The following is a 15,244-nucleotide window of genomic DNA, read 5'->3' as shown; positions in this document are numbered from 1 at the left end:
ATTCACAATATATCATAACTCAATTGTTGGTTTAACTGCCGAAAATTTCTTTTTTCTTAAAGCGTTAGTAACGCTTTTGGCTATAAAACACCAATTTTCGAGCATAAATATGATAAAGTAGATAAACTGCGGTCTGATCTTTTGTCATCACTCTTATTTGATACAATATTGCTTTTTTTACAATTCCTATATGGTTGGGCCGCGGCCACCTGCTATCATATATTGCGTTTAACATCGTACACATACCTTGTTATGGCGACGTTTGTGATATGGCGATAGGTGAATTCATAACGCAGATCTAAATGACTCTGAAACCAGTAGGCACCGAAAAATCCGAGATCGAAGTCATTGTACCTCACACCCGCTAAAATACATATAACATAAAATACAATAGTATAATATAAGATAATATAAGATTATTTAAGGTTATTTAGTACAAGGTATTATAGGATGAGTTCACGAACATGTTTATGCTCGGAGGCAATACAATATTGAATTGAATTGAATGATTAGCTTACGACTTTGCGTTTGTAGATACAATTGGTTCCTGTTACAATGGAAATGACAAGTACGAAATGTTAAAGCTGTCTGATTCATTTAATTTTCATCACATGCGCATAGACTTAAATACAAACGGATCGTATAACTTCAGTTTATGTAGGCAAAATCTTCGTATATGACGCTAACACATCGTCATATGAAGATACAACTTTTGTCTTACTTCTATATAATTAAGTCTAAGCTTTATAGAATGAAATTAATCTTCATATCAAAAAGTCTTTGTTTTATATAATGACTTCTTAGCTATATATATTGAAATCTAAGCTTTATATAATGAAGTCCTAGCTTTATATAATGAAGTCCTAGCTTTATATAATGAAGTCCTAGCTTTATATAATGAAGTCCTAGCTTTATAAAATGAAGTCCTAGCTTTATAAAATGAAGTCCTAGCTTTATAAAATGAAGTCCTAGCTTTATAAAATGAAGTCCTAGCTTTGAATTAGTAAGTCCTAGCTTTATAAAATGAAGTCCTAGCTTTATAAAATGAAGTCCTAGCTTTAAATTACTAAGTTCCAGCTTTATATAACTAAGTCCTTGATTTATACAATGAAGTCCTAGCTTTATATAATGAAGTCCTAGCTTTATAAAATGATATCCTAGCTTTAAATAAATAAGTCATAGCTTTATAAAATGAAGTCCTAGCTTTCTATAATGAAGTCCTAGCTTTATATAATAAAGTCATAGCTTTAAATAATGAAGTGCTAGCTTTATATAATGAAGTCCTAGCTTTATATAACGAAGTCCTAGCTTTAAATAATGAAGTCCTATCTATATACATATGAAGTCCTAGCTTTAAATAACTAATTTCTAGCTTTATATAACTAAGTCCTAGCTTTATACAATGAAGTCATTGCTTTATATAATGAAGTCATAGCTTTAAATAACTTAGTCCTAGATTTATATAATGAAGTCCTAGCTTTATATAACTAAGTCCTAGCTTTATATAACTAAGTCCTTGATTTATATAATGAAGTCCTTGCTTTATATAACTAAGTCCTATCTGTATATAACTAAGTCCTTGATTTATATAATGAAGTCCTAGCTTTAAATAACTAAGTCCTAGCTTTATATAACTAAGTTTTAGCTTTATATAACTAAGTCCTTGATTTATATAATGAAGTCCTAGCTTTATATAATGAAGTCCTAGCTTTCAATAAGTAAGTCATAGCTTTATATAATGAAGTCATAGCTTTATACAATGATATCCTAGCTTTAAATAAATAAGTCATAGCTTTAAATAATGAAGTCCTAGCTTTATATAACGAAGTCCTAGCTTTTTATAATGAAGTCCTAGCTTTAAATAATGAAGTCCTATCTATATACATATGAAATCCTAGCTTTAAATAACTAATTTCTAGCTTTAAATAACTAAGTCCTAGCTTTATACAATGAAGTCATTGCTTTATATAATGAAGTCCTAGCTTTAAATAACTTAGTCCTAGATTTATACAATGAAGTCCTAGCTTTAAATAACTAAGTCCTAGCTTTATATAACTAAGTCCTTGATTTATATAATGAAGTCCTACTTTATATAACTAAGTCATAGCGTTATATAACTAAGTCCTTGATTTATATAATGAAGTCCTATCTATATACATATGAAGTCCTAGCTTAAAATAACTAATTTCTAGCTTTATATAACTAAGTCCTAGCTTTATACAATGAAGTCATTGCTTTATATAATGAAGTCATAGCTTTAAATAACTTAGTCCTAGATTTATATAATGAAGTCCTAGCTTTATATAACTAAGTCCTAGCTTTATATAACTAAGTCCTTGATTTATATAATGAAGTCCTAGCTTTATATAACTAAGTCCTAGCTTTATATAACTAAGTCCTTGATTTATATAATGAAGTCCTAGCTTTATATACTGAAGTCATAGCTTTAAATAATGAAGTCCAAGCTTTATATAATGAAGTCCTAGCTTTCTATAATGAAGTCCTAGCTTTAAATAATGAAGTCCTAGCTTTATATAACGAAGTCCTAGCTTTATATAATGAAGTCCTAGCTTTATATAATGAAGTCCTAGCTTTTTATAATGAAGTCCTAGCTTTAAATAATGAAGTCCTATCTATATACATATGAAATCCTAGCTTTAAATAACTAATTTCTAGCTTTAAATAACTAAGTCCTGGATTTATACAATGAAATCTTTGCTTTATATAATGAAGTCATAGCTTTAAATAACTTAGTCCTAGATTTATATAATGAAGTCCTAGCTTTAAATAAGTAAGTCCTAGCTTTATATAACTAAGTCCTAGCTTTTATATAACTAAGTCCTTGATTTATATAATGAAGTCCTAGCTTTATATAACTAAGTCCTTGATTTATATAATGGAGTCCTAGCTTTGAATAACTAAGTCCTTGATTTATATAATGGAGTCCTAGCTTTGAATAACTAAGTCCTTGATTTACATAATGGAGTCCTAGCTTTGAATAACTAAGTCCTTGATTTATTTAATGGAGTCCTAGCTTTGAATAACTAAGTCCTTGATTTATATAATGGAGTCCTAGCTTTGAATAACTAAGTCCTTGATTTATATAATGAAGCACTAGCTTTATATAATGAAGTCCTAGCTTTATATAATGAAGTCCTTGCTTTATATAATGAAGTCCTTGCTTTATATAATGAAGTCCTTGTTTTATATAACGAAGTCCTTGCTTTATATAATGAAGTCCTTGCTTTATATAATGAATTCCTTGCTTTATATAATGAAGTCCTTGCTTTATATAATGAAGTCCTTGCTTTATATAATGAAGTCCTTGCTTTATATAATGAAGTCCTTGCTTTATATAATGAAGTCCTTGCTTCATATAATGAAGTCCTTGCTTCATATAATGAAGTCCTAGCTTTATATATTGAAGTCATATCTTTAAATAATGAAGTCCTAGCTTTATATAATGAAGTCCTTGCTTTATATAATGAAGTCCTTGCTTTATATAATGAAGTCCTTGCTTTATATAATGAAGTCCTTGCTTCATATAATGAAGTCCTAGCTTTATATAATGAAGTCCCTTTTCTAAAATATAAATCCTAACTTTAAATACCTAAGTCCTAGTTTTAAATAATGAAGTCCTAGCTTTATATAATGAAGTCCTAGCTTTATATAATGAAGTCCTAGCTTTATATAATGAAGTCCTAGCTTTATATAATGAAGTCCTAGCTTTATAAAAATGAAGTCCTAGCTTTATATAATGAAGTCCTATCTTTATAAAATGAAGTCCTATCTTTAAATTACTAAGCTGAACTGTTTATTCTTGCAAAAAAATAGAAAAAGCAAAATCGTCAGAAATAAAGTCTTAGAAAACGTTAGATATATTTGATTTTAAATATTCTTTACATATATGAACAATTGCCTGTAATGGTAATTGTGTCAATTTCTCATGTTATTTTACTACAACTACATTAACTTTTATTTGTCACATTATAATGATGATAAACAATGTTTTATAATTATAGTTAAGCCACTAAATGAGCTGTTCAGTTTGGTTCTGTTAAGGCAGTTCTCAATAATTGGTTCTATTTTCAAGTAATCTTTATCAAAGTAATGCCACTCATGTCGAATAACTATTCATTTTGGTAAAAACATTCTACAGAAACCCTTTAAACAGCTTAGTGTTCGATATTATATTTTATCTACTAGGTCAGCTTCTTTTTACATATGCAAATTCACTTGATGAGAATCAAATTACGGATGTCTGCTGATTATCCAAAATAGATATGAGACATAGTATACTGCCAGCCCAAGTGACAAAACATAACTTCGACCACTAATTGCTCGAGTCTGTGACGAGATATAACCCAAAATGAAAATGCAAATTAATTTCATAGGAGTGAACGGGTAGAGCATTGCTAAATTTTGACACATTTTAACAATCAATTTCACATTACATGCATGATCCAACCCATTATCATAACTATAAAACCCCATTAAAATAACTATAAAAATAAACACGTGTTGTATGTCAAAAATATGTCTTGTTAGTAAGCAATATCTTTAGATGTATGTGAATAGTTGCCATGGTCAATCCATAGTCGACATTGACATCGGAACGCTAATTTCCTCATAGTAAGGTTTATATCTAATATCATTCACAGGGTAGTAATGTATGTAGTAGCATTGGTGACGTACTTGGAGCCTCAGCTAGATAGGCGTCAGCATCGGGGTAGGCTCCGTTATTCCCAGGATTCGTGGTTCCGTGCACTCTCAGTATTCCGAAGTCGTAAATCTACAAAAGAGGAAAGGCGCATCCTGAGAAAAATGGGTCATGCTGATATGCAATTATGATGACGTCACCATGTTGTCGTCTGCAGGTGTCCTTTTGTTTTAATGTTATTACCAGTATTTGAGTGGTTTATTTTGCTTCATGACAATAATGAGTCATAATGACGCGCAACTTTAATAACGTCAACATGTTGTCGTATTGTGTTAATGTTTTTACACGAATATTAAACAATATGTCAAATTGGGCAGAAGAGTATGGGGTTTATACAAAAGCGCAAGCTGGATTTCGAGCGAGTATGAGTACGATTGATAATGTTTTTAGAACGCGTTCATCTAAATTTTTGTAAACGGATGTTAGGTGTAAAAATAGATACACAGAATGATTTTATATTGATGAATTGGAGCGAACTGACTTTCAAGTGAGAAGGTATTGTAACATCGTTAAGTTCTGGTTAAAGATTTAAAATCCAAAGAAAATAAATAAGTGACACACGTTTACACCATGTTAAAAAGGGACTTGGAATCCTATCCACATCGTAAATCTTGGTGCTCTTTGTTGAAGGATTTATTGTGTTCTCCTGGTTTTTATGAAGTTTGGCTTTTCCAAAATGTTGGCAGTGATAACCTTTTTTTCTCGCTAATGTACGACAACGCTTAAAAGATCAGTATATTCAGGGCTGGAATGGAAGATTACAGGATTCTACCAGGGTTAATTTTTATAGATATATATCTTGTTTTAAGCCTCAGCCATATTTAGATGTAATAAATATTAGTAAATTTAGAATAGCTTTAGCAAAATTCTGAGTTTCCTCACATAGACTATGTATAGAGACTGGAAGATGGGGTAGACCTGTATCAATACCCGTACATGGGAGAAAATGTATCGAATATAATTTTTCAGAAGACGAACACCATTTTGTTACTGAATGTTCATTGTATAATGATATTTGGAACTCTTTATTGCCATCCTACTATTTACGACATCCTTGTATGCACAAATATATAGAGTTAATTAACACTAGAAATGAAGGAATATTGAAGATTTTGAGTGTATTTGATTACACAGCTTTTCACATTATGACATTTTGTAAGAGTATAGTATTATAGCCATTGTCATAAAATTTATTAGTTATTTTTTTACCGCACAAGTACATATTATTTGTATTTGTCACCATTGTGCACTTTATGCCTCATGGGTATACGACCTTCTGGTTTATTATAAATAAAACTTGAAACTTGAAAACTTGTTATTACCAGTATTTGTGTGGCTAATTTTTCTGCGTGACAATAATGGTTTATAATAACATGCAACTAAAATGACGTCAACATGGTGTCGTATTGTGTAAATGTTAATACCAATAGTTGAGTGGTTAAATTTGCCTGCATCACAATAATTGGCTATGATGACGTCAACATGTTGTCGTCTGCATGTGCCTTTTTGTTATAACCAGTATTTGAGCGGTAAATTTTGCTAGATGACAGTGATGGGTTATATTAACATGCAACTATGATGACGTAATGTTGTCATCTGCAGGTGCCCTTTTGTGCTAATTGAATTACCAATATTTGAGCGGTTATCTTTGTTGCATGAGGAAAATAGGTCTTGGTGACGAATATAAGGCCTGTTAAGAAGCTACAATTATGGCGTCAAACTGTTATATGCTGAGTTTCTACGTTATAACCAATATCGACCCGTTCGCTGTCATCTGGATTGTTCCTACGTTATAACCATTATCGACCCGTTCGTTGTCATCTGGATTGTTCCTACGTTATAACCAATATCGACCAGTGGGTTGTCAACTATATTGTTCCTACGTTATAACCAACATCGACCCATGGGTAGTCATCTATATTGTTCCTACGTTATAACCAATATCGACCCGTGGGTTGTCATCTATATTGTTCCTAGGTTATAACCAATATCCACCCGTTCGTGGTCATCTATATTGTTCTTACGTTATAACCAATATCCACCCGTTCGTTGTCATCTATATTGTTCCTACGTTATAACCAACATCGACCCATGGGTTGTCATCTATATTGTTCCTACGTTATAACCAATATAGACCCATGGGTTGTCATCTGTATTGTTTCTACGTTATAACCAACATCGACCCGTTCGTTGTCATCTATATTGTTCTTACGTTATAACCAATATCGACCCGTTCGTTGTCATCTGGATTGTTCCTACGTTATAACCAATATCGACCCGTTCGTTGTCATCTGGATTGTTCCTACGTTACAACCAATATCGACCCGTTCGTTGTCATCTGGATTGTTCCTAGGTTACAACTTATAACCAATATCGACCCGTTCGTTGTCATCTGGATTGTTCCTACGTTATAACCAATATCGACCCGTTCGTTGTCATCTGGATTGTTCCTACGTTATAACCAATATCGACCCGTTCGTTGTCATCTGGATTGTTCCTACGTTATAACCAATATCGACCCGTTCGTTGTCATCTGGATTGTTCCTACGTTATAACCAATATCGACCCGTTCGTTGTCATCTGGATTGTTCCTACGTTATAACCAATATCGACCCGTTCGTTGTCATCTGTATTGTTCCTACGTTATAACCAATATCGACCCGTTCGTTGTCATCTGGATTGTTCCTAGGTTATAACCAATATCGACCCGTTCGTTGTCATCTGTATTGTTCCTACGTTATAACCAATATCGACCCGTTCGTTGTCATCTGTATTGTTCCTACGTTATAACCAATATCGACCCGTTCGTTGTCATCTGGATTGTTCCTACGTTATAACCAATATCGACCCGTTCGTTGTCATCTGGATTGTTCCTTGGTAACAACCAATATCGACCCGTTCGTTGTCATCTGGATTGTTCCTACGTTATAACCAATATTGACCCGTTCGTTGTCATCTGGATTGTTCCTAGGTAACAACCAATATCGATCCGTTCGTTGTCATCTGGTATGTTCCTACTTATAACCAAAATCGACCCGTTCGTTGTCATCTGGATTGTTCCTACGTTATAACCAATATCGACCCGTTCGTTGTCATCTGGATTGTTCCTACGTTATAACCAATATCGACCCGTTCGTTGTCATCTGTATTGTTCCTACTTTATAACCAATATCGACCCGTTCGTTGTCATCTGTATTGTTCCTACGTTATAACCAATATCGACCCGTTCGTTGTCATCTGTATTGTTCCTACGTTATAACCAATATCGACCCGTTCGTTGTCATCTGTATTGTTCCTACGTTATAACCAATATCGACCCGTTCGTTGTCATCTGTATTGTTCCTACGTTATAACCAATATCGACCCGTTCGTTGTCATTTGTATGGTTCCTACGTTATAAGTTATAACCAATATCGATCCGTTCGTTGTCAGCTGTTTTGTTCCTACGTTATAACCAATATCGACCCGTTCGTTGTCATCTGGATTGTTCCTAGGTTACAACTTATAACCAATATTGACACGTTCGTTGTCATCTGAATTGTTCCTAGGTAACAACCAATATCGACCCGTTCGTTGTCATCTGTATTGTTCCTAGGTTACAACTTATACCCAATATCGACCCGTTCGTTGTCATCTGTGTTGTTCCTACGTTACAACTTATAACCAATATCGACCCGTTCGTTGTCGTCTGTGTTGTTCCTACGTTATAACCAATATCGACCCGTTCGTTGTCGTCTGTGTTGTTCCTACGTTATAACCAATATCGACCTGTTCATTGTCGTCTGTGTTGTTCCTACGTTATAACCAATATCGACATGTTTGTTGTCGTCTGTATTGTTCTTACGTTATAACCAATATCGACCTGTTCGTTGTCATCTGTATTGTTCCTACGTTATAACCAATATCGACCCGTTCGTTGTCGTCTGTATTGTTCCTACGTTATAACCAATATCGACCCGTTCGTTGTCGTCTGTGTTGTTCCTACGTTATAACCAATATCGACATGTTCGTTGTCGTCTGTGTTGTTCCTACGTTATAACCAATATCGACCCGTTCGTTGTCGTCTGTGTTGTTCCTACGTTATAACCAATATCGACATGTTCGTTGTCGTCTGTGTTGTTCCTACGTTATAACCAATATCGACCTGTTCGTTGTCGTCTGTGTTGTTCCTACGTTATAACCAATATCGACCCGTTCGTTGTCGTCTGTGTTGTTCCTACGTTATAACCAATATCGACCCGTTCGTTGTCGTCTGTGTTGTTCCTACGTTATAACCAATATCGACATGTTCGTTGTCGTCTGTGTTGTTCCTACGTTATAACCAATATCGACCTGTCCGTTGTCGTCTGTGTTGTTCCTACGTTATAACCAATATCGACCCGTTCGTTGTCATCTGTATTGTTCCTACGTTATAACCAATATCGACCCGTTCGTTGTCATCTGTATTGTTCTTACGTTATAACTTATACCCAATATCGACGCGTTCGTTGTCATCTGTGTTGTTCCTACGTTATAACCAATATCGACATGTTCGTTGTCGTCTATTTTGTTCCTACGTTATAACCAATATCGACATGTTCGTTGTCGTCTGTATTGTTCTTACGTTATAACCAATATCGACATGTTCGTTGTCGTCTGTTTTGTTCCTACGTTATAACCAATATCGACCTGTTCGTTGTCGTCTGTGTTGTTCCTACGTTATAACCAATATCGACCTGTTCGTTGTCGTCTGTGTTGTTCCTACGTTACAACTTATAACCAATATCGACCCGCTTGGTTTTGCTATTGAGAAGTGACCTTTTACTTAGAAAAAATACATTGCATTATTAATGAGTCAGTTATCAAATTACTTGTAGGCTGTTCTGGCTCTCTGGGCTCAATATCAAGAAAATACTTAAGTGAAATAAAAATCACAGCCTTATTTTACCACATAAAAGCATGGTTTAAGGACCATGGTCAAAATAGTGCATGTTTTCACTCTGTTTAGAAACGTATTATCTCATAGATAGTGTAAAACATTCAGCACCTTATGTTACAAATCGTCTGTTCTGATCATATGTTCTGATCAAACGTGTTTCCTTTCAGGATATTTTTTGTTATTTTAGTTTAAATATTTTTATTTTACAACGATTGTGAAACAAGTTATTACAACATTGTTTTTATCACTCTCGTTGGCACGGTTTAACGCGAGAGTGCGGTCTTGTGTTGTAGGGGAAACCGTAGTAATCGGAGGAAACCTACTTTTCCGACTTTGACACCAAAAACATACTCGCATGCTTGTCGCCCAGGCCGTAAAGGGAGTCCTTGGTGAAAAATAAGTTTATTACTCAAACCGAAACTGTATGGTAAATTTTGTTAACTGCATTATTCAAAATAATTGTTAAAAATAATGTCTGGTATCCGATCATTTCATTAGGGGCGGGTCCTTATTGTCCAATAATTATTGTAGGGGCGAGTTCTAGGGGCGAGTCCAAGGGGCGGCTCCTTGTAAATCATTGTCACTAGTGGTGGATCCTTGTTGTCCTTGTCACAAGGGGCGGTTTAAGGGGCGGGTCCTTAATGTCATTGTCATTAAGGGCGGGTCCTTGAAGTCACTAGGGGCTGCTCCTATGGGCGGGTCCTTGTTGTCATTGTCACAAGGACCGAGATCTAGGGGAGGGTGTCCTTATTGTTTTTGTCACAAGGGACGGGTTTTAAGGGGGGATGCTTTCAGTCGTTGTCACTAGGGGCGGGTTTTAAGGGCGGGTCCTTGTAGTCTATGTCACTAGGGACGGGTTTTAAGGGCGGGTCCTTTTAGTCGTTGTCACTAGGGACGGATTTTAAGGTCGGGTCCTTTTAGTCGTTGTCACTAGGGGCGGGTCAATGTAATCATTGCCACTAGGGGCGGGACCTTGTAGTCATTGTTACAAGGGGAGGGTCCTTGTTGGGGCGGGTTCTAGGGGCGGTTTCTATTTGTCGTTGTCATTTCGGCGGGTCCTTGATGTCATTGCCACTAGGGGCGGGTCCTTTTTGTTATTGGCACTAGGGGCGGGTCCTTGTAGTCATTGTTACTAGGGGCGGATCCTTGTAGTTATTGTTACTAGGGATGGGTCCTTATTATAAATGTCCCTAGGGGCGGGTTGTTATTGTCGTTGCCACTAGGGGCTGGTCCGTATTGTCATTTTCTTTAAGGACGAGTTCTAGGGGCGGGTTTCAGGGGTGGGTTCTAGGGGCGGGTTCTAGTTGTCATTGTCAAAAGGGGCGGGTCCTTGTGGAGGGTCCTATTAGTCATTGTCACTAGGTTGGCTTCAAGGATAGGTTCATTATTGGCATTGTTACCAAGGGCGGGTTCTAGGGATGGGTTCTTGTTGTCATCGTCACGGGATTCTAGGGGTGGGTGCGTATTGTTGTTGTCACTAGGGGCATAATCTAGGGACGACCCTTGTAGTCATTGTTACAATAGGCGGGTCTTTAATGTCGTTGTCAATAGGGGCTGGTTTTAGGGGCGAGGGGCGAGTTCTTGTAGAATTTGACACTAGGGGAGGGACCTTATTGCCATTGCTACTAGGGGCGGGTCTTTATTGCCATTGTTACCAGGGGCGGGTCTTTATTGCCATTGTTACGAGGGGCGGGTCTTTATTGTCATTGTTACAATGCGCAGGTCCATACTGTCTTTATTACAAGGGGCGGGTCCTTATTGTCATTGTTACTAGGGGCGGGTCTTTATTGCCATTGCTACTAGGGGCGGGTCTTTATTGCCATTGTTACTAGGGGCGGGTCCTTATTGCCATTATTACGAGGGGCTGGTCTTTATTGCCATTGCTACTAGGGGCGGGTCCTTATTGTCATTGTTACTTGGAGCAGGTCCTTATTGCCATTGCTACAAGGGGCGGGACCTTATTGCCATTATTACGAGGGGCTGGTCTTTATTGCCATTGCTACTAGGGGCGGGTCCTTATTGTCATTGTTACTTGGAGCAGGTCCTTATTGCCATTGCTACAAGGGGCGGGTCCTTATTGCCATTATTACGAGGGGCTGGTCTTTATTGCCATTGCTACTAGGGGCGGGTCTTTATTGCCATTGTTACTTGGAGCAGGTCCTTATTGCCATTGCTACAAGGGGCGGGACCTTATTGCCATTGTTACAAGGGGCGGGTCCTTATTGCCATTGTTACAAGGGGCGGGTCTTTATTGCCATTGTTACAAGGGGCGGGTCCTTATTGCCATTGTTACAAGGGGCGGGTCTTTATTGCCATTGTTACTAGGGGCGGGTCCTTATTGCCATTGTTACAAGGGGCGGGTCCTTATTGCCATTGTTACAAGGGGCGGGTCTTTATTGCCATTGTTACAAGGGGCGGGTCTTTATTGCCATTGTTACAAGGGGCGGGTCCTTATTGCCATAGCTACAAGGGGCGGGTCATTATTGCCATTGTTACAAGGGGCGGGTCTTTATTGCCATTGTTACTAGGGGCGGGACCTTATTGCCATTGTTACAAGGAGCGGGTCCTTATTGCCATTGCTACTAGGGGCGGGTCCTTATTGCCATTGTTACTAGGGGCGGGTCTTTATTGCCATTGTTACTAGGGGCGGGTCCTTATTGCCATTGTTACTAGGGGCGGGTCCTTATTGCCATTGTTACTAGGGGCGGGTCTTTATTGCCATTGTTACTTGGGGCGGGTCCTTATTGTCATTGGTACTAGGTGCGGGTCCTTATTTCCATTGTTACTAGGGGCGGGTCCTTATTGCCATTGTTACTAGGGGCGGGTCCGTATTGCCATTGTTACAAGGGGCGGGTCCTTATTGTCATTGTTACTAGGGGCGGGTCCTTTTTTCCATTGTTACTAGGGGCGGGTCCTTATTGCCATTGCTACTAGGGGCGGGACCTTATTGCCATTGTTACAAGGGGCGGGTCTTTATTGTGATTGTTACTTGGGGCGGGTCCTTATTGCCATTGCTTCTAGGGGCGGGTCCTTATTGCCATTGCTACTAGGGGCGGGTCCTTATTGCCATTGTTACTAGGGGCGGGTCCTTATTGCCATTGTTACTAGGGGCGGGTCTTTATTGCCATTGTTACTTGGGGCGGGTCCTTATTGCCATTGTTACTAGGGGCGGGTCCTTATTGCCATTGCTACTAGGTGCGGGTCTTTATTGCCATTGTTACAAGGGGCGGGTCTTTATTGCCATTGTTACTAGGGGCGGGAACTTATTGCCAGTGTTACAAGGGGCGGGTCTTTATTGCCATTGTTACTTGGGGCGGGTCCTTATTGCCATTGTTACTAGGGGCGGGTCCTTATTGCCAGTGTTACAAGGGGCGGGTCTTTATTTCCATTGTTACTTGGGGCGGGTCCTTATTGCCATATTTACTAGGGGCGGGTCCTTATTGCCATTGCTACTAGGGGCGGGTCCTTATTGCCAGTGTTACAAGGGGCGGGTCTTTATTGTGATTGTTACTTGGGGCGGGTCCTTATTGCCATTGCTTCTAGGGGCGGGTCCTTATTGCCATTGCTACTAGGGGCGGGTCCTTATTGCCATTGCTACTAGGGGCGGGTCCTTATTGCCATTGTTACAAGGGGCGGGTCTTTATTGCCATTGTTACTAGGGGCGGGTCCTTATTGCCATTGTTACTAGGGGCGGGTCCTTATTGCCATTGTTACTAGGGGCGGGTCTTTATTGCCATTGTTACAAGGGGCGGGTCTTTATTGCCATTGTTACTAGGGGCGGGAACTTATTGCCAGTGTTACAAGGGGCGGGTCTTTATTGCCATTGTTACTTGGGGCGGGTCTTTATTGCCATTGTTACAAGGGGCGGGTCCTTATTGCCATTGTTACAAGGGGCGGGTCTTTATTGCCATTGTTACTTGGGGCGGGTCCTTATTGCCATTGTTACTAGGGGCGGGTCTTTATTGCCATTGTTACAAGGGGCGGGTCTTTATTGCCATTGTTACAAGGGGCGGGTCTTTATTGCCATTGTTACTAGGGGCGGGAACTTATTGCCATTGTTACAAGGGGCGGGTCCTTATTGCCATTGTTACAAGGGGCGGGTCCTTATTGCCATTGTTACAAGGGGCGGGTCCTTATTGCCATTGTTACTAGGGGCGGGTCCTTATTGCCATTGTTACAAGGGGCGGGTCCTTATTGCCATTGTTACTAGGGGCGGGTCCTTATTGCCATTGTTACTAGGAGCGGGTCCTTATTGCCATTGTTACTAGGGGCGGGTCCTTATTGCCATTGTTACTAGGGGCGGGTCTTTATTGCCATTGTTACTAGGGGCGGGTCCTTATTGCCAGTGTTACTAGGGGCGTGTCCTTATTGCCATTGTAACTAGGGGCGGGTCTTTATTGCCATTGTTACTTGGGGCGGGTCCTTATTGTCATTGGTACTAGGTGCGGGTCCTTATTTCCATTGTTACTTGGGGCGGGTCTTTATTGCCATTGTTACTTGGGGCGGGTCCTTATTGCCATTGTTACTAGGGGCGGGTCCTTATTGCCATTGTTACTAGGGGCGGGTCCTTATTGCCATTGTTACTAGGGGCGGGTCCTTATTGCCATTGTTACTAGGGGCGGGTCTTTATTGTGATTGTTACTTGGGGCGGGTCCTTATTGCCATTGTTACTAGGGGCGGGTCCTTATTGCCATTGTTACTAGGGGCGGGTCCTTTTTGTCATTGTTACTAGGGGCGGGTCCTTATTGCCATTGCTACTAGGGGCGGGTCCTTATTGCCATTGTTACAAGGGGCGGGTCTTTATTGTGATTGTTACTTGGGGCGGGTCCTTATTGCCATTGCTTCTAGGGGCGGGTCCTTATTGCCATTGCTACTAGGGGCGGGTCCTTATTGCCATTGCTACTAGGGGCGGGTCCTTATTGCCAGTGTTACAAGGGGCGGGTCTTTATTGCCATTGTTACTTGGGGCGGGTCCTTATTGCCATTGCTACTAGGGGCGGGTCCTTATTGCCATTGCTACTAGGGGCGGGTCCTTATTGCCAGTGTTACAAGGGGCGGGTCTTTATTGCCATTGTTACTTGGGGCGGGTCCTTATTGCCATTGTTACTAGGGGCGGGTCTTTATTGCCATTGTTACTAGGTGCGGGTCCTTATTGCCATTGTTACTAGGTGCGGGTCTTTATTGCCATTGTTACTTGGGGCGGGTCCTTATTGCCATTGTTACTAGGGGCGGGTCTTTATTGCCATTGTTACTAGGGGCGGGTCCTTATTGCCATTGTTACTAGGTGCGTGTCCTTATTGCCAGTGTTACTAGGGGCGGGTCATTATTGCCATTGTAACTAGGGGCGGGTCTTTATTGCCATTGTTACTTGGGGCGGGTCCTTATTGTCATTGTAACTAGGGGCGGGTCCTTATTGTCATTGTTACTAGGGGCGGGTCCTTATTGTCATTGTTACTAGGGGCGGGTCCTTATTGTCATTGGTACTAGGTGCGGGTCCTTATTGCCATTGTTACTAGGGGCGGGTCTTTATTGCCATTGTTATTAGGGGCGGGTCCGTTTTGTCATTGTTACTAGGGGCGGGTCCTTATTGTCATTGTTACTAGGGGC

The 15,244-nt window shown here is 39.4% G+C and overlaps 1 protein-coding gene across 1 annotated transcript in view; it reads right to left on the bottom strand.

The window, feature by feature from the left end:
• The window catches only part of LOC128241363 (uncharacterized), a 72,418-nt gene that overhangs the window by 50,724 nt on the left and 6,450 nt on the right, over nucleotides 1-15,244 (bottom strand). Inside the window, exons 4-5 of the mRNA XM_052958287.1 lie at nucleotides 4,696-4,792; nucleotides 247-364 (exon numbers count right to left, since the gene is read on the bottom strand). Coding sequence (XP_052814247.1) covers nucleotides 247-364; nucleotides 4,696-4,792 — 215 coding nt within the window. The remainder of the gene's footprint in view (nucleotides 1-246; nucleotides 365-4,695; nucleotides 4,793-15,244) is intronic.

This window comes from Mya arenaria, chromosome 7 (assembly GCF_026914265.1).
Source record: "Mya arenaria isolate MELC-2E11 chromosome 7, ASM2691426v1".
Lineage (NCBI taxonomy): Eukaryota > Metazoa > Mollusca > Bivalvia > Myida > Myidae > Mya > Mya arenaria.
Note: the sequence above shows the minus strand (reverse complement) of the source record. Positions and strands in the feature narration are given on the sequence as shown.